The 27,284-nt window shown below is 54.4% G+C and overlaps 2 protein-coding genes across 3 annotated transcripts in view; one reads left to right on the forward strand and one right to left on the reverse strand.

The window, feature by feature from the left end:
• The window catches only part of LOC102937842 (B-cell receptor CD22), a 280,912-nt gene that overhangs the window by 229,446 nt on the left and 24,182 nt on the right, over nt 1-27,284 (forward strand). The window lies entirely within an intron of this gene.
• LOC114022301 (proline rich transmembrane protein 1B) lies at nt 6,031-12,476 on the reverse strand. 2 transcript variants are annotated; one of them, XM_037883454.2, is made up of 3 exons: nt 12,191-12,476; nt 9,991-10,863; nt 6,031-8,200 (listed from the first exon to the last, which is right to left on the reverse strand). In XM_037883454.2, the coding sequence occupies exons 2-3, from the start codon at nt 10,324-10,326 to the stop codon at nt 8,045-8,047; spliced, it is 492 nt and encodes a 163-aa protein (XP_037739382.1). In that variant the 5' UTR covers nt 10,327-10,863; nt 12,191-12,476; the 3' UTR covers nt 6,031-8,044. The 2 variants fall into 2 exon arrangements, with proteins under 2 accessions (XP_037739382.1, XP_043391107.1); XM_043535172.1 differs by lacking the exon at nt 12,191-12,476 and having other exon boundaries at nt 9,991-11,176.

Here is a 27,284-nt window from a genome sequence, read left to right on the forward strand (position 1 = left end):
TCCATCCCCACATACCCCCTCTATCCATCCATCCCCATACACACCCTCTATCCATCCATCCCCACGTACCCCCTCTATCCATCCATCCCCATACACACCCTCTATCCATCCATCCCCACACACACCCTCTATCCATCCATCCCCACATACCCTCTCTATCCATCCATCCCCATTTGCCCCCTTTATCCATTCATCCCCATGCACAGTCATCTCACTAGTCATCCATCCAGCCCCACATACTCCCCTCTATCTATCCATCTATCCATCCATCCATCCCCATGTACCCTCTCAATCCACCTATCTGTCTAGCCCCGTACGCACTCTCGAGCTATCCACAAGGAGACCCAGCACCCTGGCATCTGGCCCCTTCCCACTGCAGAGAATCAGAGCCTGGCCCTTACCGCTTTCCCCATCCTGGCTCTCTGGGCACCCAGCAGGTGGGACACTCTGGGGACGGTGGCCGCGCTGGCAGAGGGACGGCTGCACAGCTGATGCTGGCAGTCCGGCCCGGGCAAGCACCCGGGTCCGGCAGGGAGCCTTTTATACTGTCCCAGGGGACCTTCCCCACCCACTGCGGACGCTGCGGTGCCATGGCTGGGCCCCCCTCGTGCGTGAGCCTTGAAGTCACAGCCCAGGAGCCGATAACCTTGGCGGGTGGAGAACAAAACACTGCGATCACCTTGGGATGACCCCCGCGGGGAACCAACGCGCCTGGCGCTGGTGAGGACCAGCAAGGTGACACCCCCCTGGCTTGGGAGAAAGGGACACAGCCCTCCAGCTGTGGGGGCTGGGAGCCAGGACTCCTGGGTTCTCTCCCCAGCTCTGGGAGGGGAGTGGGGTCTAGTGGTTAGAGGGGGTGGGGCTAGAAGCCAGGACTCCTGAGTTCTATTCCCAGCTCTGGGAGGGGAGTGGGGTCTAGTAGTTGCGGGGGGGGGGGGCGGGGCTGGGAGCCAGGACTCCTGGGTGCTCTCCCCAGCTCTGGGAGGGGAGTGGGGTCTAGTGGTTAGAGGTGAGTGGGGTGGGGGCTGGGAGCCAGGACTCCTGGGTTCTATCCCCAACTCTGGGAGGGGAGTGGGGTCTAGTGGTTAGAGCAGGGTGGGGCTAGGAGCCAGGAGTCTTTCTACACTCTGTGGAGCACAGAACGTGGGGGGAAGTGGCCTTGTTCTGGGGATAAATAAGAGTCAAGAGATTTTAAAAATCATAGTCAAGTTCAGATCACGAACAGGTGACGAGAGATCAGGGGCCCAGATCCCAGCTGGGGTCACGGGCAGCACTGGGTTCCTCCTGGTTTCCGCAGTGGAGGATCCGGCTCGGTGTTCAGTGGAGCGGCTGGCACGTGACGTGACTTGTCAGTTTTCTCTGGGCCGCTGACCTTAGGGACCAGCATTTGATTCTGCTGCAGAGAATATCAGGGGATGCTGGAGCAATGTGTACGGGCGACGGGGGGACGGGGGCGCTGAGAGCCATTGAACCAAATGGCAAACCCTGTATCTGATGGAAACCACTTCAAGCCAGCGGGTGCAGCATCAGCACCCCGAGTTCCAGCACCTCCGCAGAATGTGCCTCCAGAGGCAAAGTGGCCTAGTGGTTAAGGTGGGGGGATAAACATTCAGGTTCAATGCCCAGGGCTGTCGTAGCCTCGCTGGGTGACCTTGGACAAGTCACTGCAGAGCTCCGTGCCTCAGTTTCCCCACCTGTAAAGTGGGAAGAAGAATCCTGCCTGTGTCTAGTTACAGAGTGACCTGGGCAGGGACTGTCTCTCGCTGTGTGTCTGGACAGCACCTGGCACAACGGAGCCCTGATCCCAGCTGGGGCAGAGCCTGTCTCTGGCTGTGTCTGAGCAGCGCCTGACACAACGGAGCCCTGATCCCAGCTGGGGCAGGGCCTGTCTCTGGCTGTGTCTGAGCAGCGCCTGGCACAGTGAGTGCCAGGACCAGTCTGTGCTATATATACCTACAGGTCTCTCTCCCTTGGGCAGCTCACAAGCACAAACAAGGTGGGTGTTTCCATTCCACTTCCTTCGCATTGTTGTCTACAGCTGGGCAGCTTGTGGGGCCGGCCAGAGCTGGCTCAGGAGCCTCAAGGGACGCAGCTCTCCGTGGCGCCCTCCAGAGCGGGCGTCGTGCCGGTGCTGAGTTGGGCAGACGGGGCATTTTGCTGGCCCTGGGTCCGGCCAGCTTCAGGGATGGTGCGATGGTATGTCTCAGCCCTTCCGCTGCAGGGCCTGACTCATGCTGCAGAGAAAAGGTGGTAAAACAACTCCTGTGTTGTCCAAATGGGGAAACTGAGGCACGACAAGGGGAATGATTGTCCCAAGGGCAACAGGGATACAACCTAGGAGTCCTGGCTCCCTGCCCCCCCTGCTCTAACCACTACCCCCCACACCCCTCCCCGAGCTGGGGATCCTCCAGTGGTTCCGACACCCCCCCGTGGCCCAGGCTGGCGCTGGCTCAGCAATTTCCCATCTCTGACCTTGCAGGGCCCTTGGCCTGATACAGCCACTTTGTCCCAGCCACGTGTGACTGTCTGGGCGCAAGCAGGCTGGAGCCAGTGCTACCCCCCTCCCCCCACCCTTATCACGGCTGGGTTATCGGGCGGGCGGCGAGATTGCGGGCAGGGGGGGAGGGAGGGATGGACTGCAGGCTCCTCACAGACTGGCACGCACATGCACCGACACACACGCACAGTGACACGCACACACACTGATACACACATACGCAGGGACACACACATACACGCTGACCCACGCACCCTGACACATGCAGGCCAGAGCCCGTTGTCACACACAAGCACCCCACAAAGGCGGACATCACCCTAACTGGTGCCTGGAAGCCTGACTCTGCCGGCTAAGAGGCAAACCATTTTCAGGCGGAGGTGGTTGTTTGAAGACACTGTCCCTTTAAGCATGGCTGCACTGAGCTGGGGCGGTTCTCAGAGGCCTGGCAGCCCTGGGGATCAGGGTGGGGGCAGTGCTGCCCCCTGCTGGCCACGCTTCTATGCTGCTCTCTGGCTCCCTCCTGCCTTCCTCATTGAGCTGCCCTGAGAAATTCCTGGGTGCTGTGGGTGAGTTTGTAGGTAGAGAGAGCCAGGACTCGTGGGTTCTCTCCCTGGCTCTGGGAGCGGAGTGGGGTTTAGTCGTTAGAGCAGGGGGGCTGGAAGCCAGGACTCCTGGGTTCTCTCCCCGGCTCTGGGAGCAGAGTGGGGTCTAGTTGTTAGAGCAGGGGGGCTGGAAGCCAGGACTCCTGGGTTCTCTCCCCGGCTCTGGGAGCGGAGTGGGGTCTAGTCGTTAGGGGGGGCGGGCTGGAAGCCAGGACTCCTAGGGTCTATCCCAGCTCTGGGAGGGGAGCAGGGGCTAGTGCTTAGAGCAGGGAGGGCTGGGAGCCTGGACTCCTGGGTTCTACTCCCAGTTCGGTAGCACACGTTTCTTTAAACTGATGTGATTAGATAAAATCAAGAGCCACGTCCGGCCTGATGCTGTGGCTCCCTCCCTTTGACCTGAGCACACCAGGAAATGAGAACAATTTCGCCTGACTTGTTGGAATTCCTGCCCTTGCCTGGCACTTCCTGCTGGCTGTGCTATAGATAGCTCGGAGCTGCCAGCAGGGAAAGCTCAGGCAATGGTCAGCCTGTGGGCATCCCTCCTGCACCCCCATCGCTGTTATAGAGCCACAGGCCCAGCTAGCCCAGTGCCCACCCTGTCCCTACAGCCCTGGATCTGACCCATGGGCCCATCTAGCCCAGTATCCTGCCCCCTTCCAGATCAGACCCCTGGGCACACAATGGCTGTGCCCTTGACTTGTTCCCCAGCTGTGTCAGCCCCTCTCCTGGGGACACGCAACCTGGTACTTTCCTTGCCCCAGTGGGCAGGGCTGTAAGGTGTGTGTGACACTCTGCACCCCAAAGCAACACCCTGGCACCCCCATATTTACCATAGTGATGTAATCATGATACGTTTTGTACCAAGTCTGCTTTGTGAGGTACTAGGTTAAAAGGCTTGATCTGTTGGACATTAATATCTCGTTGGATTGGATGTGCTGTCATTGCGTGGGGAGCTGTGATGTTTTGCTACGTGTGTGTTACTGAAATAGCTTGTGAGGTTGGGAACCCCCCAAAACTAGCCTTTCAGGTACAACAACGGAGGAGCCAGAAGTGAATCCACGCTCCCAAGGACTATCACAGGAGCTGTAAACAATGATGGCTTTCCCAGAGAACATGTAGACATTGGACACCGTTTGACTCACTTCATTGCAAAAGATCTTTCCAGCAAGCTGCAGGAACAAATAAGGGAGGGAAAGCGACATCATCACTTGGCCTTTCTCCCCCGCACAACTCAACAGCTGGAAACACGTCTGGAGGACAAAGACTGAATGGAGCAGGTGGCCCCAGGCAGGAAAGGAGAGTCCCAGGCTGTGTATGAAGGAACAACAACAATACCATCAGGGTGAGACACGGCTTGACTCAAATCCTGTCTAGATTATAGGACTCAGATTGTGATTTTACTTTTATTTCTCAGGTGACCAACTGTGATCTCTACGCTCGCTACTTATAATCACTTCCAATTGGTCTGTAGTTAATAGATCTGTTTTATGTTTTACCTAAAACAGTTGTGACAAAGTTCCTGCTCTACCTTGGTTGGTCTTGTGCTTACTGGCGGATTTGCTCGCCTTGGAGCTTCACAGCAGCCCTCAGCTTGGCCGTTTTTCTGAACCCACAGTCCAGGTCGACTCCTCCTGTGTCTGACCAGGCGTTGGGAGGATTTGGGGGGAACCCCGGCCCGCCCTCTACTCCGGGTTCCAGTCCAGGGCCCTGTGGAATGCAGCTGTCTAGAGTGCCTCCTGGAACAGCTGTGCGACGGATACAACTCCCTGGGCTACTTCCCCATGGCCTCCTCCCAGCCCCTTCTTTATCCTCGCCATAGGACCTTCCTCCGGGTGTCTGATAATGCTTGTACTCCTCAGTCCTCCAACAGTCCGCGTCCTCACTCTCAGCTCTGAGTGCCGAGTGCCCCTTGCTCCCAGCTCCTCACACGCACCCCTCAAACTGAAGTGAGCTCCTTTTTAAAACCCAGGTTCCCTGATTAGCCTGCCTTAATTGATTCTAGCAGCTTCTTGATTGGCTGCAGGTGTTCTAATCAGCCTGTCTTAATTGTCTCCAGAAGGTTCCTGATTGTTCTGGAACCTTCCCTATTACCTTACGCAGGGAAAAGGGACCTAATTAGCCTGGAGCTAATATATCTGCCTTCTATTACTCTCCTGTAGCCATCTGACCCAACCCTGTCACACAGTGCATTGCTCCAAGTGCTGGGGGAATCTGCTCAGGAACAAGAGCTGGTGCACGTCCACTTTCCTTTGTAGAAGTGGAGGACTGGATAATAAACTTACACTGGTCAGGGTCTGGCTAGGGCAGGAAGGTGCAGCCCTGGGATCCTAGGCTGGGGAACGGGGGGAATTGGCTGGAGCCTCTCTATTGTTGGTTCGTGAGTGGCTAGGAGAAGTATTCATGTAACTCAGCTGGGTGTATCCCTGCCTGTGGATGTCTGTGTAAGTGCAGGACCTGGAGCGGTTTGCAGCTTGTCACAATATCACAGTGTGAGAGGGAGCCCAGGTTTGTAAGCCAGAGGGCTCAGTGGTACCCCAGTTCCAGGTTGCACCCCAGGGAACCCATCACAGTGTGTCACCACCAACACAGTTCCCCAGGGCTGGTCACTGAATTGCCCAGCAGAAGACCTCATTATAGATGAGCTGGGAGAGGAGGGGAGTCTAGTGGTTTGAGCAGAGGAGCTGGGAGTCAGGACACCTGCGTTCTATCCCTGTACTTGGCTCTGGGAAGGTCTAGTGGTTACAGCAGGGAGGGGACTGGGAGTCAGGACTCCTGGGTTCTCTCCCCTGCTCTGGGTAGGAAGTGGGGTCTAGCGGTTAGAGCAGGGGGGCTGGGAGCCAGGACTCCTGGGCTCTTTTTGTGGCTCTGGGAGGGGAGCTGGGTCTAGTGGGCTAGAGCACAGTGTGAGAAAGGTAAGATATCAAACACACATTGGTTAAATAATTTAATGAGCCAGTTCCCTCTGGATCTGTGATCCTTATAGCACCGACTGGAGCATGAGCACATATCAGTGTTTTACTAGCCAAAAATAACTTTGAAAGCAGCCGAGAGTTTGCAGAAAGCAACGGGAAGCTGGTTAGCCGAGCAGCAGAAACTGAACTCCCCGCGGGATGCTACAATTTCAGAGTGCTCAGCCCATGCAACAAGATCTCGTCCCAGTCTCGCTACACAGCAAACATTTAGTCTCCCTCCCTACCCCTTCTGCTGGGGGAATTTAGTATCGACACGGAGCCTGAAATATCCCCAAAGGAGCTCGGCTGTCCATGGAATTAGTGGATCTCGCTTCTAAAGTCAAGCAAAGGATTCTCAAGTGGGACTGAAGAAGAGAGACAAGCTACTGATTGAGCCAAGAAGGGCAATTCAATTCAAAATGACCTCACCTGGGCAATACTCCATAGCCAGGCCGTCCCACGCATGACTCTGTACCCAAAGGTAATATATGGGGGATAACGCTGAACCCCTCCAAATTCCTCTGGAGCGCCCAATGCCCCTTTAACCAAAGAGTCACGTAAGAATCCTACCTAGCTCTTGGCAGCACTGTCCATCGGTAGCTTTGTCGATCACAGGGTCAGAAAGGAGCCCAGTGATCACGACAAAGCCCTGAACACTTCCCCAAATGAACCCCCTTTTGCATGAGAGCAGATTTTTTTTTAGAAAACCACCCCAGCATTCCCCTGCTTGTTGGACACGGACCCCTCGTTTCCAGCCTGAATGCGTCTAGCTTCCGCTGAGCATTAAAGTCACGAGTGTGTCCAGCCTCAGTGCTGTCAGCGGATTGAGGGCAACCTCTGGACAGACGGGCAAAGGCTGGTGGGTGAAACACTGGGGCAACCGCCTGCGTTTTGAGGCCTTCAGAGGCCGTCGTTTCGGAGTAACCCGGGACTGTCGTTCCCGAGGCGCAGGTGGCATCGTACGCAGGTGCTAGGAAGCTCCCAAGAGGCTTTTTGCTGCTCGTCGGTGCAGCTGGCAGGGGGTGGCTTTCCCAGCCGGGCGCCAGCAGCTGGTTTCTCAAGGCAGACGGGCGTTCGTTCTGGGGACCCAATGGAGGAGTGAGGACAGCTGCACGCTCTCTTTCTGGATTTTGCCACTAGGATGCTGAGCAGGGACCAAACTTCTGGGGTTACCCAGCAGGGAGTGCTCCTGCTGGTCAGGCCATGACAGGCCCTGCTCACAGCTCCTTCAGCCATTAACCAGCAGTGGTAGTAGACTGTTATCTTCCAGACGGCACTAAAGGAATTGCTCCACTAGCCAGCAGTGGTAGTCGAGCTGGTATCCTCTAGGTGTCATTAAAGGAGTCTCTCCACCAGCCAGCGGGAGTAGTAGAGCTCTTATCCTCTAACACAACAAAGGGGGACATGAGACAATCTTAGCCAAGGGGCTGGCCAGTCCTGTTTTTCCCAGAAGCCAATGGTGTGGCCCAAAATGGACCCCAGATGGGTGGTGGTGGTGGGGAGCCAGGGGGTAAGGCCAGATTGAGGGGGGGCAGGAGGACATTTGGGTCCACACTCCTCTTAGCCCCCCTTGCCGTGTCTGAATCATCTCAGACCCTGTCTGAAGTCCCGTCCAGTCCCAGTGTCTCCCAGAGTCCTTTGCGCCCTCATTGGACCATGTGCCCTGGTGCGGAGGGGAGTGGTACTTGGCCTACTTGGGGGGTCTGGGGTGTGTGAGTCCTGATGGCTGGCAGAGGGGGCTCATTCTCCCTGGGTCCCACGATCTTGGCTGGGGGGCTGGCAAGGGGGGGATGTTGTATGTGGGGGGCACAGACTGGCTGCTTTGTGAGTGTGTGGGTGGGCTGAGGAGATGGTTGTGTTGTGGTGCATTCGGGTCTGTGTGTATGGATTCAGGGAGGTGTTCAAAACTGCTGCCCCTATTGGAGGGCTCGGCTTAGAGCTGGGGGCTGGGGGGAGGGGAGGGGCTGGGCGGAAGGATCAGTCCCTCAGGGGTTTTATCTATAGGCTGAGACGCTGATGGCAATCACAATGGCAACCCACACAATCAGCACCACAATCCCCACCCCCAGGGCTGTGTGGTTGAAAATCCGGGCCATCCGGGAACTCTGCTGTGCCTGGCCAGTGTTCCCACTGTTGTTGGCATCCCGGGTCTGTGGAGAGACAGAGAGACCGGAACAATTAACCACACAGCAACGCTGCATGGGTATGGTTCACCCGGCGCTGAGATGCAGCCTCCTCTGGGGCGGGGCAGCCGGGGAACAGCCACACATAACACTGCACAGGGATGGCTCACTGGGGGCTGAGACGCAGCTGCCTCCAAGATGGAGCAGCTGGGGAACAGCCCCACAGTGACGTTGAATGGGGATGGCTCACAGGGGTGCTGAGATGCAGCCACCTCTGGGATGGGGCTGCTGAGTAACAACCATGAATAGCACCTCTACCACACCCCTCTTATTATCTCCGTGTGGCTGTTCCCCAGTGCCTCTACCCAGTCCCCAGCTCTTTCCCCCGCCCCGTAGTCCCAACGGATCCTTTCCATGGATGAAAAGCAGCTGCCTAGAATCAAGCCTAGGGAATCAGATGTCAACACCTGCCTTCCCCTTAGAACCTGGTTCCATGCCACACACTTATCTGGCTGCGCCGATCCAGGCTATTACTAACTTGAAACCAAAGGGACAAGGAATGGCCCAGGTGGCACAGAGCGGAGCAGCCCATGTCACCAGCCAGCTGGGCACCCACCCCCAGACCCTCCTAGCCTTACACGGTCTCCCCACTCAGTAGAGAGCTTGCTTTGTTGTCCTCCGACCGATCCCTGAGGAATGATGTCACCTGCTCCAGTGACAGGATCCCAGAAGAGCAAGCTGTGGGATGGGTGCGGACTGTGGAACTCATTGCCACAAGAGAGAGCCCACTGTGCCCTGCAGCACAGTGCCCCCAAGTGGTGCAATGCGATCAGCACTGACTGCCTGGAAAGAGCACCCCCCACCCTGCTCCCTGCAGCACAGCGCCCCCTAGCGCCAGCCCTGACTGCCAGGGGAGAGTATCCCCACCCTGCTCCCTGCAGCACAGCGCCCCCTAGCACCAGCCCTGACTGCCAGGGGAGAGTATCCGCACCCTGCTCCCTGCAGCACAGCGCCACCTAGCGGCTATGCTGGGTCAATGGGGCCAGGGGAGAGTATCCCCACCCTGCTCCCTGCAGCACAGCGCCCCCTAGCGCCAGCCCTGACTGCCAGGGGAGAGTATCCCCACCCTGCTCCCTGCAGCACAGCGCCCCCTAGCGGCCATGCGGGGTCAATGGGGCCAGGGGAGAGTATCCCCACCCTGCTCTCTGCAGCACAGCGCCCCCTAGCTCCAGCCCTGACTGCCAGGGGAGAGTATCCGCACCCTGCTCCCTGCAGCACAGCGCCCCCTAGCAGCAATGCTGGGTCAATGGGGCCAGGGGAGAGTATCCCCACCCTGCTCCCCGCAGCACAGCTCCCCCTAGTGCCAGCCCTGACTGCCAGGGGAGAGTATCCCCACCCTGCTCCCTGCAGCACAGCGCCCCCTAGAGGCCATGCGGGGTCAATGGGGCCAGGGGAGAGTATCCCCACCCTGCTCTCTGCAGCACAGCGCCCCCTAGCTCCAGCCCTGACTGCCAGGGGAGAGTATCCCCACCCTGCTCCCTGCAGCACAGCGCCCCCTAGCAGCAATGCTGGGTCAATGGGGCCAGGGGAGAGTATCCCCACCCTGCTCCCCGCAGCACAGCTCCCCCTAGTGCCAGCCCTGACTGCCAGGGGAGAGTATCCCCACCCTGCTCCCTGCAGCACAGCGCCCCCTAGAGGCCATGCGGGGTCAATGGGGCCAGAGGAGAGTATCCCCACCCTGCTCCCTGCAGCACAGCGCCCCCTAGCGGCTATGCTGGGTCAATGGGGCTAGGGGAGAGTGCCCCCTAGGGACTCACCTGGATGGAATACACCAGCGCCACGATGCCCAGGGGCAGGCAGCAGCAGAGGAGGGTGAAGATGGAGTAGCCCAGGTAGTCATTCTCCTTGGCAGGAGGTGGGGAGACCAGGATGATCTGCTGTGGGGCATAGCTCATCGGTCCCCGGTTGGGGTCCTCGTTGTATGGAGGGTAATAGCCCTGTTGGTTGGGGGCTGCCCCGTAGCTTGGGGTGGGGAGTTGCCCGCCTGAGGGCAGTAGCGGAGGAGGGGCCGCATAAGGTGGCACACTGGAGTATGGGGGTGGCTGAGCAGGGACGGAGGGCTCGGGGCCCTTACCATAGTCTGGGTAACTCATGGTGCCGCACTCCCCCTGGGAGCCTTTGCTGGTCTGCCACTCCCTCAGGGCGTGTCTCCAAGCCCCCTAATTTCCAGGCCTCCCCTCTCCTCCTCCGGGCCGTTCTCCTGCTCCTCTGGTGCTGGCTTGCTGTATTTCCTGAGTTGACTTGGGGCGTTCTCCCCTCTGAGTGGCCTTTCTCGCTCCCCTTTTCCACCCACTACTGCCTCAGGGCCCTGGGGTCCACTGGGCAAATTCAGGGTGTTTGCTGTCCTCCGCTCTGCCCCACACGTCCTTCTTCTGCTCGGCGGAGCAAACCCGCAACGGTCACTCTCTTCTTTCTGCCTTTCACCTTCCTTCTTCCCTTGCTGAGAATCAGACCCCCCCCTCCCCGGATCTCTCCCTCCTTTCCGCCTTTCACCGTCTTCCTCCCCTGAGAAACAGATGCTCCAGGATCCTCTGCTCCTCCGCTCTGCCTTTCCCGTTCTCTTCTTCCTTGCAGATCCAGGGCCCTTTATCCACCACCGGACAGAGCCGGCCCCCAGGCCCACCCCCAAGCTGCAAAGAGGAATAGCACAAGAACCAGCCTAGCCAGATGCAGCCACACCCTGGAGAGCAAATGTGAGCCATGAGAAGCGATCCCGCAATAAACCGCCCGTATCCTGCTCCACCTACTCCTCACGGCCCTGCCTAGTGGCCCATTAAAAGTCAGCATGACACTCCCATCTGGGCTGCCAGGAAGGGAGAGTTTGCTCCAGGGACGGGGTTTCCATCTCTAACCACTAGCCCCCTCTCCCCTCCCAGAGCTAGGGATAGAACTCAGGCGTCCTGGCTTCCAGCTACCCCGGCTCTAACCACTTGACCCCACTCCCCTCCCCTTCACTCCCCTCCCCTCCCAGGAGTCCTGACTCCCTGCCCTCCCAATCACTAGACACCCTTCCTGTGCAGCTGTATGATTAAAGACCATTTATATCATTGATATTATCACTGTTATACAATTACCCTTAGTTTCCGATTTTCACCATACTTTTGTATCATTCAAATATATAAAAAAGAACTTGTTTTATTAGGAAAATACAATGCATTGCATGAGAGATATGGATTAGGATAATGCATTAGTCTGTGTGTATATGCAAAGCTGCCTGTTAAAGTCAGGCTCTGTATTAGTCTGGAAGATACACACAATAAACAAACAGGCCCGCACGCAAGCTCGGAAGCGTGTGCCTCTGAATGAATCTCATGCCCACCATGGGCACACTGAATGGTTTAAAGATCTGATGCAGTGAAATGGGAAGAAAACAAAACTGTCTCAGAACATGGTTCAGAGCACAAGGACGCATTCAAAAGTTTAAAAACAACCAAAAAACAGGAGAAAAGGATGAAATTGAGAGTATCCGCTGCAAATGGTGGGGCCCAATTATTAAACATTAATATTTATAGGCTTAATAAATAGTTCTAAGTCTACAACGGTCAACTGACAGGTTTCAGAGTAGCCGCCGTGTTAGTCTGTATTCGCAAAAAGAACAGGAGGACTTGTGGCACCTTAGAGACTAACCAATCTATTTGAGCATAAGCGCTCGTGAGCTACAGCTCACTTCATCGGATGCATTTGCTTATGCTCAGATAAATTGGTTAGTCTCTAAGGTGCCACAAGTCCTCCTTTTCTTTTTGCGGATACAGACTAACACGGCTGCTACTCTGAAACCGTTCATCAAAGCGTTAATCCACTGAGCACTTCCCCCCGTCCACCAAAATAAACCCCGAGATTTACCCAGAAAAATTACCAATAGTTTTTGGCACCGATTTTCACCTGTTTTTGTTGTGATGGTTAATAAACACCCGGGAAAAATTAAATCAAATCAAATCCGAAACCGAAGGGCCTTACCTATCAAAGGCACTCCACTCTCACAATGGGCCATCGGAGAAACCCATCCCGTCCAAATAGCTTTTCCTGAGGATGCCTCAGACAGCGAGGAGCCAGTGTGGCCACCCCCTGTGTTTCAGCAGATCACCTAAGGGCATGTGGTAGCTCACATGACCCTAGGATCCATCTTGGGCCAGTGATTTTCCATGCACTGGAGCTGGGGGCTTTCTTTGGGACAGTACATTTCCATGCCCACGGCAGAGAAGATATAAATTGCAGTTTCAATGCCTCCATTTTGCCTGCCCCAATTCTTTGGACTGTGGATTTACAATTAACAGGAGCAACTTGAACTCTGGACTGAGGACCTTCCAATCCTTTGGAAGTTACCAGAGAGACTTTGTCAAGTCCACCGTCTGTCCTGATCTAAGGACTTTGCAATCACTTGTCTGCATAGGATTTATTACCCATTTATAACTCTCTCCTTTTATTATTAAATCTCTAGTTAGTTTACTAAGGATTGGCTGACAGCGTGCTAAAATCTGAGATTATATTGACCTGGGCTAGGGTGACCAGATAGCAACTGTGAAAAAATGGGACAGGGGGTAGGGGGTAATAGGCCCCTATATAAGAAAAAGTCCCCCAAAATGGGACTGTCCCTATAAAAATGGGACATCTGGTCACCCTAACCTGGGGGGAAGTGTCTGATCCTTTGGGATTGGAACGAGCCTCACATTTGGTGAATTGGGTTTCCAGTAACCTCTCACTATATTAGACCTATTTGTCTGGATGGGAGCCAAGGGCTGGAATCATAGAATCATAGAATATCAGGGTTGGAAGGGACCTCTGGAGGCCATCTAGTCCAACCCCCTGCCCAGAGCAGGACCAATCCCAACTAAATCATCCCAGCCCGGGCTTTGTCAAGCCTGACCTTAAAAACTTCTAAGGAAGGGGATTCCACCACCTCCCTAGGTGACGCATTCCAGTGTTTCACCACCCTCCTAGTGAAAAAGTTTTTCCTAATATCCAACCTAAATCTCCCCCACTGCAACTTGAGACCATTACTCCTTGTACTGTCATCTGCTATCACTGAGAATAGTCTAGATCCATCCTCTTTGGACCCACCTTTCAGGTAGTTAAAAGCAGCTATCAAATCCCCCCTCTCTCTTCTCTTCCGTAAACTAAACAATCCCAGTTCCCTCAGTCTCTCCTCATAACTCATGTGTTCCAGTCCCCTAATCATTTTTGTTGCCCTCCGCTGGACTCTCTTCAATTTCTCCACATCCTTCTTGTAGTGTGGGGCCCAAAACTGGACACGGTACTCCAGAGGAGGCCTCACCAATGTTGAATAGAGGGGAACGATCACGTCCCTTGATCTGCTGGCAATGCCCCTACTTATACACCCCAAAATGCCATTGGCCTTCTTGGCAACAAGGGCACACTGCTGACTCATATCCAGCTTCTCGTCCACTGTAACCCCTAGGTCCTTCTCTGCAGAACTGCTGCCGAGCCATTCGGTCCCTAGTCTGTAGCGGTGCATTGGATTCTTCCGTCCTAAGGCAGGACTCTGCACTTGTCCTTGTTGAACCTCATCAGATTTCTTTTGGCCCAATCCTCCGATTTGTCTAGGTCCCTCTGTATCCTATCCCTACCCTCCAGCGTATCTACCACTCCTCCCAGTTTAGTGTCATCGGCAAACTTGCTGAGAGTGCAATCCACACCATCCTCCAGATCATTAATGAAGATATTGAACAAAACCGGCCCCAGGACCGACCCTTGGGGCACTCCGCTAGATACTGGCTGCCAACTAGACATGGAGCCATTGATCACTACTCTTTGAGCCCGACAATCTAGCCAACTTTCTACCCACCTTGTAGTGCATCCATCCAGCCCATACTTCTTTAACTTGCTGACAAGAATACTGTGGGAGACCGTGTCAAAAGCTTTGCTAAAGTCGAGGAATAACACGTCCACTGCTTTCCCCTCATCCACAGAACCAGTTATCTCATCATAGAAGGCAATTAGATTAGTCAGGCACGACTTTCCCTTGGTGAATCCATGCTGACTGTTCCTGATCACTTTCCTCTCCTCTAAGTGCTTCAGAATTGATTCCTTGAGGACCTGCTCCATGATTTTTCCGGGGACTGAGGTGAGGCTGACCGGCCTGTAGTTCCCAGGATCATCCTTCTTCCCTTTTTTAAATGTAACCCTTCTGCCTGTCAGAGTTGGCAGCAACAAGGGCCGGGTTCAATATCTAGGAGATCCATTCCAATAACACAATGCAAACCGGCTCGAGCCCCCACCCAGTGACCTGGGACAAATATATACCACCCCCGCTGGGCGCCTCCAAGAGGCAATACTTCCCCCCTCGCAAGCACATAGTCTGAGTGTAGCAAAAAGCCTTTTAATAACAGAGAGAAACAATGTGGCATTATGTTGGGGAAACACCACCAACAGGATTCGTAACACAACCCATGAGCAAAAAACCCACCCCAAGCAAATTGGGGCATGCCCTTCCCTTTGGTTCTTGAGTCCAGCAACCCCAAATCACCCAAAGTCCCAAAAGTCCAGTGGCCGAAAAGTCTCTGTCCCTGGTCAGGGCAGCCCCAGAGTTCGAAAGTTTATCTGCAGAGCTTTACCTCCCAACCTGGGTGGAGATGGGGCGGGGGGAGAGAGAGGTAAGGGGCACCTTACATGATCTGAAGCTGACTGCCCCACAGCTCCATAGGCCTTCGTTTCGGTCCGCTCCGCCCCGCCAGCCACCCCACGAACTGCTTCGCGTGGCTCGGCAGCCCACAACCAGCTCCCACCGTCCCACAAACTGCCCCACCAGCCAGTCCACGAACTGCTCCACATCCCACAAGCAGGTCCAACCATCCTATGAACTGCTCCACCAGCCTGTCCACAAGGCACTCCAGCACTCCTTGCAAACTGCTCCACAATATATCTTCAGGCTCCCCCCCTACTTAACACAACGCTCAGTGATTTCAGCTCTTAGGTGAATTCAGCTTGTAGTAGGGGAGCCTCAGTGCTGGTAGATCATTAGCCTAAAGTGAGCTCAGCAGCCTGTAACTAGACTTCTAAAGGAATCAAAATTAGCTCTGATATTCCACAGTGAAGAGAGGAGAAAGTGCAATTAGCATGTAAGGCCCTCACCCACAGACCCATGCCACCAAGTATTAATACTTGTCCCCAGCCTCTCTCAATGCACAGAGTTTTGGAACCCATGTCCCTTGCCTAGCGAGTGCTGCTTAGTTGATGGTGAGTCCCTCCATCGTAACAAAAGGCCCAGTACAGTTCCAAGCACAGTTCCCATAGTCAGGGTAATAACAATTTATTCTTCCTGCCCCAATAACAGAGAAACTGGGGATCCCACAGCAGCCAAAGTGACCATTTGGGCAGCTATGGGTTCATGCTAGGCGGGGTGGGTGTGCCTATGCAAATGAGATCGGCCCCTGAAGTTCTTTTCCACAACTTGCCACACCTCACCACCCGATGTCAGGGTGGAGCTCATCCTGACTCTGCTTACATAAAGATGGCCTAAAGAATTAAAGAATTAATGAATGCCTAAAGGGGACAGTGTCTGGCTTCTGGTTAACCAGTGTGGTGCTGCAGAAGCTCTTTTGTTACTGGTTTGGTGCATCCAATGCTAGAGAAAACCACCAGCTCTGGGGATTGTCTGCCCGGTTCCTTGCAGTCTGCCCTGAGCGTGGAATTTGCACTGTGGGCCACCTCGGGCACCCGGTCACAGCTCCCCTCCCAGCTCATACGTGGCAAGGGCGTGTGCTGGGTAGGTCAATGTCTTGCCCTGGGGAGTTGTATTGGCAGTGACACACCTTACAACCCTGCCCGCTGGGGCAAGAAAAGCGCCAGGTCGTGTGTCCCCAGGAGATGGCCTGATGCAGGTCGGGAACAAGCCAGGGCCATTGTATGCCCAGGGGTCTGATCCGGGTGGGGGCAGGGTACTGGGCTAGATGGGCCCATGGGTCAGATCCGGGGTGACAAGTAGGAGGTGGGAACTGGGCTAGATGGGCCCGTGGCTCTATATCAATGACGGGGGTGCAGGTGGGATGCCAGGCTGGATGGGCCCACAGGCTCAGATCTAAATATAGCAGAGCTGGCAGGAAGTGTTGGGCAAGGGGGGGAATTCCAACTTGTCACGTGAAATTGTTCTCATTTCCTGGTGCGCTCAGGTCACAGGCAAGGGGACGTGGTTCTTGGTGTTATACAACCACAGGAGTTTAAACAAACGTGCTACTGAACTGGGAATAGGACCCAGGAGTCCTGGCTCCCAGCCTCCCCCCCCCCGCTGTAACCCACTAGACCCCACTCCTCTCCCCAAGCCAGGGATAGAACCCAGGCACCCCCCCAACCACTATACTCCACTCCCTGCCTCGAGCCAGGGGGAGAACCCAGGAGTCCTGGCTCCCAGCTCCCGCCCCGGCTCTAACCATTAGCCCCCACCCCCCATCCCCGAGCGGGGGATAGAACCCAGGCACCCCCCAACCACTATACTCCACCACTCCCCTCCTCGAGCCAGGGGGAGAACTCAGGAGTCCTGGCTCCCAGCTCCCCCCCGCCCCCCCACTAGCCCCCACTCCCCCATCCCCGAGCTGGGGATAGAACCCAGGTGTCCTGACTCCCATTGCTGTGCTATAGTCACGTGACCCTTTCGCCTCCTCTTTTCCATTTCAGTTTAATAAGACTGGGTTGGTCTCCCTGGCCTGTTTTTGCCACCTCTGCGAAAACACACCCTTTGGAGGGATGTTTTTCCTGCTTGGCCCCAGTGAACTCCACTGCCCCATTCTTATGTTCAACCCCTACGGAGTCTCCTCTGCCCTGCTCCCCCCAGCACAGCGCCCCCTAGTGCCACTCTGGGACATCGGGGCCAGCCCTGACGATTTGGACTGGTTCACCTACTTCCTTGTTGCATGTAAATAAGAAATGTTCCGGTTTGCTCAGGGTGGCTCCCTCTGTATCTGGAAACCACTGACTCCAGTAACTATCCCCCGAAAGGTCTAGGTGAGCTGTCCCCTTGTGGCTGTTCTCCAGCTGCTCCCACCCCAGAGGTGGCTGCGTCTCAGTGCTGGGTGAGCTGCCCCATGTGGCGTTATGTGTGGCTGTTCCCCAGCTGCCCTGCCCCGGAGGTGGCTGCATCTCCACACCAGACAAACCGTCCCCATGCGGCGTCGTTGTGCGGCTGTTCCCCAACTTCCCCACCCGAGAAGTGGCCGCATTGCCTACTTTTCTCTCTCTTCCCCTGCCCCTCCCCAGGGCTGGTGAAACCCGAGGAGGGAGGGTGAGGTTGCACCCTCGCCTGGCAACACTGGCATGCAGAAGTCTGTGACTGGGGGTGCCTGGCGATAGGAGGAGATGCAGCCAGGTGGGGAGTCTGACATGGCGTCAGCTGGCATGGGTAAGGCCTCCTGAGCTCCTCTCCCCCCTGGTCCCACTACTCGGGGAGGGGGGTGCATTCTAGTGCCCCAGCTATTTCAGGCCTGGAGGTTGTCTCCCATCCAACATCCCTGGAGTGGCCAAGAGCTAGAAATAGAAGCCAGGAGTCCTGGCTCCCTCCCCCTCCCCCCCTACCAACTACTAAACTCCACTCCCCTCCCAGTCCTGAGGCTAGAAGCCAGGAGTCCTGAGTCCCAGGCCGCCCTGGTCTAACCCACTAGACCCCACTCCCCTCCCAGAGGCGAGGATAGAACCCAGGCGCCCTGGTGCTGGACTTGGGGACAACGAGTTAGTACAGGAAGACCTCGGGCTTGTCACAGCTTGTTTGTTGCTCTCAGGAAGGGATGAAGGGGCTGCAGAATAAACAGATCAGACAAAGACGCTGCCCTCGCCCTGGCCTCCCAACACGGCAGCCTCTCCCACTGCCAGGGTCCCTCTCTGATCTCCCGCCTGCAGACCAATGCCTCTCGGTTGGTTTAAACTTGGCCCGAACCTGGTGGCTGAAAGAGCTGCCTTTCATTATTGATACACATAAGGAACAATTAAACTCCTCTGTAGAAGCAGGTATAAGACAGATACCATGACATTTAATATTGCCTCACCATCACCAGTACAGATAGCGGATCATAGAATCATAGAAGATTAGGGTTGGAAGAGACCTCAGCAGGTCACCTAGGCCAACCCCCTGCTCAAAGCATGACCAACCCCAACTAAATCATCCCAGCCAGGGCTTTGTCAAGCCGGGCCTTAAAAACCCCTAAGGATGGCGATTCCACCACCTCCCTAGGGAACCCATTCCAGGGCTTCACCACCCACCTAGTGAAATACTGTTTCCTGATATCCAACCTAGACCTCCCCCACTGCAACTGGAGACCATTGCTCCTTGTTCTGGCATCTGCCACCACTGAGAACAGCCGAGCTCCATCCTCTGTGGAACCCCCCTTCAGGTAGTTGAAAGCAGCTATCAAATCCCCCCTCACTCTTCTCTTCTGCAGACTAAATAAGCCCAGTTCCCTCAGCCTCTCCTCGTAAGTCATGTGCTCAAGCCCCCTAATCATTTTCATTGCCCTCTGCTGGACTCTTCCCAATTTGTCCACATCCCTTCTGAAGTTGAGGGCTCAAAACTGGATGCAATACTCCAGATGTGGCCTCCCCAGTGCAGAATAGAGGGGAATAATCACTTCCCTGGATCTGCTGGCAATGCTCCTACTAATACAGCCCAATATGCCATTGGCCTTCTTGGCAACAAGGGCACACTGCTGACTCATATCCAGCTTCTCGTCCACTGCAACCCCTAGGTCCTTTTCTGCAGAACTGCTGCCGAGCCATTCAGTCCCTAGTCTGTAGCGGTGCATGGGATTCTTCCGTCCTAAGTGCAGGACTCTGCACTTGTCCTTGTTGAACCTCATCAGATTTCATGTCCAAACTGTCTTCATTCCATACAACCTGCCTCAGAAAAATCCTGTTTCTTTTGGCCCAGAACAACCTCAAACCAAGATCTACTGGCGGATTGATGATTTTGCTGCCCCTAGGCCCTGAAATCATTGCCGCCCCCATATGAACTTATTTTTAGTTATTTTACAAGATTCGCGCCATCACTGGTGGTTTCAATACGCGCTATGATTGGTAAAATCGCGGCGTCCATAGACGCTGACTCCGTGGGTGCTCCGGGGCTGGAGCACCCACTGAGAAAAGTTGGTGGGTGCAGAGCACCCACTGGCAACTCCCCGCCCTGCCCCAGCTCACCTCCGCTCTGACTCCGCCTCCTTCCCTGAGCGCGCCGCCGGGTCCTGCTTCTTCCCACTCCCTGCCAGCGCTTGTGCGTGAAACAGCTTCGTGCAGCTGGGAGGGAGAGGGGTTGAGGGGGGAACGCCGCGCGCTCAGGGGAGGAGGCGGGGCCGGGGTGGGGATTTGGGAAGGGGACCAGCAGGGGCAGGGAGGGGGTGGAGTTGGGGTGGGGACTTTGGGGAAGGGGTTGGAATGGGGGCGGGGAAGGGGTGGAGTTGGGGCAGGGGCCACGAGCACCCACCGGCGCTGGGGGAAGTTGGTGCCTCTGGCTGTTATTATAAATTTGCTGCCCCTGCAAATTTGCCCCCCTAGGCCTAGGCCTTGTCGGCCTAGGCGATAATACGCCGCTGATTGACACAGTGCAGCCAAGAGGATCTGAGCACCATCATTTCCAGGAGGCGCTGGAGATGGATTGGTCATGTGCTTTGGATGGAACCTGATTCCATCACCAGAGCAACAGTAAGATGGACACCAGAAGGCAAGCAAAAATGAGGCTGCCCAAAAACAACATGGCGAAGAGCTGTGGAAGCCCAGCTGAAAAACCTGGGGCAGAGCTGGGGAACCATTGACAGACTTGCCAGACACAGACAGGAGTGGAGGAGCTTCATCATTGCCCTAAACACCAGAGGCATAATAGGAACTTGATGATGATGATGATCATAGAACCAGGTAGATGAAACCATTGCAGCCACCATTCAGAACAAGGGCATACCTGGGCAGAGGAGTTTCACTGGGTACTCTTTGATGGAAGGGGTGTGTCTGTGGCGAGCAGCAGCAGAAAGCCAAGGAGGCATCCAGAACAAGCACTGGGAATGCAGCCCTCAGAAAGGCCAACAGAGAGAGAGAGAGAGAGAGAGAGAGAGAGAGAGAGAGAGAGCTATTGGGCACAGTGCTGGCTGGAAGGGGGCTTGGGACTGCAAGCAAAGAAACTTTCTCCAGCTCTTTGATTGCTGCTGTATTCGGGGAAACAGGCCCTTGTGCGTGGACAGGATCCTCTAGACCCTGAATAGTGGTGAACCAGTCTGGTCAAAAAGGAGTAAAGTTGATGTGAGCAGGGGATCCACTTTCCAAGGAGAGAAAATTGAGAGCTGGGATTCCTGTGGCGCCAAGATGGAGCAAATAACGAAGGCATTGCAGAAATTACAGCCGGCCGAGAAGAAGCAAAACAAGACACGAAGCAGCTGGAGACTTTGCAGATGGAAGTAAACCAAGACCTAAAACAGCAGGGGCTGGAAGGGTGAATAGGAGTGTTCCTTGTCTTGCCCACTAGGGGGTGCTGTGCACACTGATAAAACTCAGGAGTCCTGCCTCCCTAGGCCCCCACCCCAGCCACTTGACGCCTCTCCTCTCCTCTCCCCTCCCCTCCCCAAGCTGGGATAGAACCCAGGAGTCCTGTCTCCCAGCCCCGCTCCTCCTCCAACCCGCTAGGCCCCCCTCCCTTCAGAGTTAGGGATAGAACCCAAGAATCCTGGCTCCCAGCTCCGCATTTCTCTCTGTGGGTTTGGGCGTCCCTAATGTCCAGGGGTGTTTGATTCCTCCCCAGTCACCCGGTGACTCTACCCGGCGTCAGGGCTAATGGTGCAGGGGCAGCCAATCTGCTGGTTGTGTGACGCGAAAACCAAACAGCACTTCCTAATTTCCAAGAATGGATCTAAAGGCTGCTAGGGGCCAACGTGCAGAAAAATAAGAAAACTGTAAAAAACCTCCTTCCCTAAGAGGTTTGGAGAGCTGGAGTCTGGAGCAGAAAAGCAGCCGGTGTTTACACAACATGCTAAAGGCGGATCAAAGGAAACAGATTTGCCACTCAGCAAATAATTAACCCATGGGACTCCCCACCACTGGATACTAGCAGGATTAAGGATCCAGGTCCTGCTATGCCAGGTGCTGCCCAGACACACAGCAAGAGATCAGGGCCCTGTTGTGTGAACCTCACTCTGGAATCAATCAGCTACAGGCCCCTTTACAGCTGAGACTGTCCTCTCTAATCAGCTGTGGTTAAGCGCTGTAAATAACCCCTGAGAGAATACAAGCCGTCTGATTCCACGGTCCCTAGCTAAACACATCCTGGGCAGTAGGGAGAGAGACGGGGATTCCTACCTACGCCAACCGCGGGCACAGCTGAGAGCTGAGGAACTCCAGGCCCTCAGCCGAGCTAGTGAGACACACGTGCGGCGGGTCGGTACTGAAGCGCTCGAGTTTGCAAAGCCTTGAAATCACTGACATTTTTGTGCATCTCTCCTATGCCCTCACGGAGCATTTCGGCCCATTCCAGAGCCCAGCCCCTGCCCCGGTGCTGTGATTGCCCCGAAACAGGGGAAAACCAGGACCACCGAGACCACCTAAAAAGCCCTGTCACGGGTTTCCTGGGGTACAACCTGGAACTGGGGTACCGCTGAGCTCTCTGGCTTAGCAACCTGGGTTCCCTCTCATACTGTGATGCTGTGACAAGCTGCAAACCTCTGTCAGGTCCTGCACTTACACAGCCATCCCCAGGCAGGGACACACCCAACAGAGTTAAATGAAAGGTCTCCCACCCACTAATGAATCAACAATATAGATGCTCCGGCCAATTCCCCTCAGCTCTCCACCTAGAACCCCAGGGATGTACCATCCTGCTCCGGTCAGAAGTCTGGGCAGTGTAAATTTATTACCCCTCCCTCAATGTGGAGAGGACAATGCACCAGCTCTTGCTCCTGATCGGATTTCCCAAGTACTTCAAGCAAAACTCACTGTTTTAGGTAAAATATAAAACAGCTTTATTAATTACAGAAATGTGGATTTTAAGTGATTATAAGTAGTGAGCATAGAGATCAAAGTTGGTTAGCTGAGAAACAAAAAGTGAAATCTCAATCTGAGTTCTACAAACTGGACAGGATTTGAGTTGTTGGGTCATATTAAAGAAGTTCTGTATTAAAATCACAAATGACTTTGATTCCCCATAGTTTAAATTCCAGGCTATTACTAATTAAGAGGTCTCTTGGTTTTTGGTACTGTTTCTCTGACTCTCTGTTTGAAACTTGCAAGCTGCTAATTGTGCTAGTACATTCTAAGACAGAGTCTGTTCTCAACGCAATCCTTTGTAACAACAACTACTCACACAGAGAGAGACTCGAAGCAATACTCTGTAACAACAGAAACAGCACCCAGAGACTCCCCGCCCTTTTGTTGCATTTATCTTGCTTTGTTAACAATTGTGATTAAAATAGAGATAGAGGATGTATCTGGATGGATGCTTGGTGTGGATAATAACTGAATGATCAGGGAGGTGCCAGCCTAAGAATCCAGTGTCCATTGGCTGAAGAAGGCGTCAAGTGGAAATAACCAGAGGATCCCCGGAGGGCAGACTGGAATCCACCCAACAGCCTCAAGAATGGGAGAACCAAAGAACAAGATAACGTCTGGCAGCACGGAGCCGTCAGGAATGTGCCATCTGCTGATTGATTCAGCAACAGCATGATGAAGCAATTCCCACAGGCTGGCATAGGAATAAATTCCTATAAAAATGGACTCTAGAAAGTGAGAACTTTGGGGTCTGATTCTGCAAACCAACTTCCAGGAGCATCAGACGAGCATCTGATAAGGCCCTGCTCCCTCCTCATGTCCAGGCCACCTGGCCAGTGGCTTGGCAAGAGCAACTCTAAGGCTGGTAGCTATGATAACAACCTTGCAGAACCCGTGTGTGTGTGTGTATGAATGAATGTGTGAATAAATTTGAAATTGAATGGAGTATTATAGCTATAACTAACTGCTTACTATGATTCTTTCTGTATTCACAATAAATGTGGCATTTTGCCTTTTCCCCTTTAATAAGATCCTGCTGGTTTTTATTGTATTGGTATAACAGAGTCAAGCCGTGTCTCACCCTGATGGTGGTGGTGGTGTTCCTTAATACATGAGCTGGGATTCTCCTTCACAGCCTGGGACCACTTGCCTCATTCAGTCTTTGTTCTCCAGACATGTTTCCAGGTGTTGGATTGTGGGAGGACTGAGGCCAAGCAGTGATGTCACTTCCCCCTTGTATAGCTTCTCCAGCTCGCTGAAAAGCTCTTTTGCTATCATGTGAGTCAAGCAGCCTCCATTGTCTATGTCAGGGGTTCTCAAACTGGGGGTCGGGACCCCTCAGGGAGTCCTGAGGTTATTAGATGAGGGGTCATGAGCTGTCAATCGCCACCCCAACCCCACTTTGCCTCCAGCATTTATAATGGTGTTATATATATAAAAAAGTGTTTTTAATTTATAAAGGGGGTCGCACTCAAAGGCTTGCTATGTGAAAGGGGTCACCAGTAAAGAAGTTTGAGAACCACTGGTCTACGTGCTCTCTCTGAGAAGTCTCCCCTGTATACGGTTCCTTTAATGGGCCATCAGCACTTCTGGCTGCTCCATTGTTGTACCTGAAAGGCTGGTTGTGGGTGTTCCCAACCTCACAACGTATTTCAGTAACACACATGTAACAAAACATCACAGCTCCCCACGCAATGACAGCACATCCAATCCAACAGGGTATTAATGGTCAACAGATCAAGCCTTTTAAAATGATACCTCACAAGGTAGACTTTGTACACAACACATCATCATTATATCACCATGGCAAAAATGGGATTTCCATGGTGTTGCTTTGGGATACAGAGTGTCTCAAGTCCCAAAAGGCCAGCTTTGAAGGCAGCTCTGTCCTGCTCTGGAGGAAGCCAGTGTTCTGGGAAACCCGGCATTCAGGCCCGAGGGGTTGGGCAGCAGCTCCTGAATGCCAGTCGCTACAGGCCCTGGAGAAGGGGGTATGCAAGGCCCATCAGCCCCTAAAATCCACTAATACAAGTGCCCCTTAAAGAACCTGGGGGTTATACTCTACAAGCACCAGCCCTTGGGTTAGTCAGAGCAGGCAGCTAACGAGGAACTACATTCCTCGCTGGCCTTCCTGGCTCGTAAAGGCCACACACTTGCTATGTAGGTGGCAATGAGGTCCAGTAGTTAGAGTGACTAGGAGTCAGGACTCCTGGGTTCTTTCCCCAGCTGTGGGAGAGGAGTGGGGGCTAGTGGGTTGGAGCAGGGGGCCTGGCAGTCAGGACTCCTGGGTTCTATCCTTATTTCTAGGAAGTGAGTGGGGTCTAGTGGGTTAGAGTGGGAGGGGCTGGGAACGAGGATTCCTGGGTTCTCACCACATCGAGGAGAGGGAAGTGGGGGAGCTGGGAGTCCTGGGTTCTATCCCCATCTCTGACAGGGGAGTGGAGTCAGGACTCCTGGAGTCTATTCTTGGTTCTACCACTTTAGAGACCCTCTTCTTGCTCCGAGGGCTGGGTGGCTCGTCTGATGCTTTGAGATCCCAGCTGGCCAATGCTAGAACAGGACCTTCACCGGGGTCTCAGAGCCACGGGTGTCGTGGTCCTTCTAACTCTGACCCAGCAGGCTCATTTGGCCTGTGGCTGGGGAGTTTCCAGTGGTGAAGGGGTGAATGAAAACAGGCACCAATCGGCTTCCTGTTTTCCAGGGAAAGTGGAAGTTTCTCTGTTGTGGTCGGAAAAGAAAGTGGAAGGCTCCAGTGGTATAAACTGTGGACAGAGCCAGGGACAGAACCCAGGAGTCCTGGCTTCCAGCGCCCCCCTACTCTAACCACTAGACCCCACTCCCCTCCCAGAGCCAATGAGAGAACCCAGGAGTCCTGACTCCCAGCCACCCCACTCTAACCACTTGACCCCACTCCCCTCCCAGAGCCAACAAGAGAACACAGGATTCCTGACTCCCAGCCCTCTCTTCTCTAACCACTAGACGCCACTCCCTTCCCAGGGGCAGGGACAGAACCCAGGAGTCCTGGCTCCCAGCCCTGCTCTAACCTTCTTATCACTGGACTTTCCCCTCATCTGAACAGAAGATTTGTTGTCTCCTGGCTCCTTTTCCTCCCTGAGCACTGATGTGAGTCTGGGCTGCAGCTCCAGAATGGTATGAGTGTGTCTTTATCTGCCAGAATTGCCTTGGTTAGTGTGAGAGTTGGGATCAGACCAGGCCCCCAGCCCAGATAAGAGCTGCTGTTTCCACGTAACTAGTCACTGCCTAGCAGCTCAAAGTGTGTTGGGGTAAAAAAGGGCCCAAGGCAATCCTTGGACGTGTAAACAGGGGAGTCCTCAGTAGAGGTGGGGAGGGGTTTTTCACCTCTATATAAGGCACTGGTGGTATAAACTGTGGACAGAGCCAGGGACAGAACCCAGGAGTCCTGGCTTCCAGCGCCCCCCTACTCTAACCACTAGACCCCACTCCCCTCCCAGAGCCAACAAGAGAACCCAGGATTCCTGACTCCCAGCCCTCTCTTCTCTAACCACTAGACGCCATTCCCTTCCCAGGGGCAGGGACAGAACCCAGGAGTCCTGGCTCCCAGCCCTGCTCTAACCTTCTTATCACCGGACTTTCCCCTCATCTGAACAGAAGATTTGTTGTCTCCTGGCTCCTTTTCCTCCCTGAGCACTGATGTGAGTCTGGGCTGCAGCTCCAGAATGGTATGAGTGTGTCTTTATCTGCCAGAACTGCCTTGGTTAGTGTGAGAAGTGGGATCAGACCAGGCCCCCGGCCCAGGTAAGAGCTGCTGTTTCCACGTAACTAGTCACTGCCTAGCAGCTCAAAGTGCGTTGGGGTAAAAAAGGGCTCAAGGCGATCCTTGGACGTGTAAACAGGGGAGTCCTCAGTAGAGGTGGGGAGGAGTTTTTCACCTCTATATAAGGCACCGGTGAGAGTGTTGCTGGGAGGCTGCATCCAGCTCTGGTGCGCCTGTCTTTAAAAGGACGTTGAACAGCTGCAGAGGGGGCAAAGAGCAGCAGAAAGGGCCTGAGAGAAACAGACCTGACAGAGCTTCATCTGCTGAGCAGGTCAAAGAGATGAGCTAGAGGAACTTAAGCAGGATGGATAAGGACCTTCCTGGGCAGGAAACCCCGGATCGTTAAGAGCTCTTGAATCTCGTGGAGAATAGCAGAAACAAGATCCAGCAGCTGGACGCCCAAGCCAGGCTCATTCCAGTTAGAAATCAGGTGCACTCCCCAGAGCGGCGATGAATTCTCTGTCTCTTTGCGTTTTCAGATCTAGAATGCCAGCCTGGCTGGAATATGTTTATTGGGTTTAATGCAGGGGGAGCTGGGAGTCAGGGCACCCAGCTTGAATCCCCAGCACTGGGAGGGGCATGGGGTTTAGTGGATTAGAGCAGAAGGGAGCTGGGTGTCAGGACTCCTGGGTTCAATGGTCAGGCGGTTTCTCTTGCTCAGCATCGCTCAGCAACGTTGGAGCTGGCTGATGGGGTGGGGATTGTGGGCTGTGAGAAGGAAATAATACTTAGGATGGGGAGAGCAGGGTCTGTGTGCACATAATGGACACCTTCCTCCGGGGCACCCACCTGTCTCGTGGAGTCAACAAGGGAACTGAGCTGGGCTGGAATTAGCCCTTCGAGGGAGGAGGTGATGCAGAGAACAGGTGAGGGCTAATTTAAGCAGAGCCCCCTGACTGCATGGGGAATACAACAGTCTGTCTGTCCCCATCCACACCCAGCTATCTATACACCTCTATCTAGCCATCCCCTTACACTCCCCTCTATCTATCTTATCTAGCTATCATCTCTCTATCCCCAGACACACCCACTCTATCTATGTATTATAGCAAGGTGTGAACTCTGCTAAAGTTAACAGCCGCTTTCTGTTTCCAGGCCACTCCTTCTAGGTGCTCTAAAATCCCCATGCTCTCTCCAATTGCCTTGGTAATTTGCTGTTCTTCGTGGAGGAGAGTTAGTGATTTACATGTGGGGTCACTGGCACTAATTTGCTGAGATACAGCCCCTGCCCCTCCCCAACCAACTTCTTCAAGTTCAGAGATTCTCCCAACGGGTTTTTTGTGCATACTTGACTTCTAA

This window comes from Chelonia mydas, chromosome 24 (genome assembly GCF_015237465.2).
Source record: "Chelonia mydas isolate rCheMyd1 chromosome 24, rCheMyd1.pri.v2, whole genome shotgun sequence".
Taxonomy (NCBI): Eukaryota; Metazoa; Chordata; order Testudines; family Cheloniidae; genus Chelonia; species Chelonia mydas.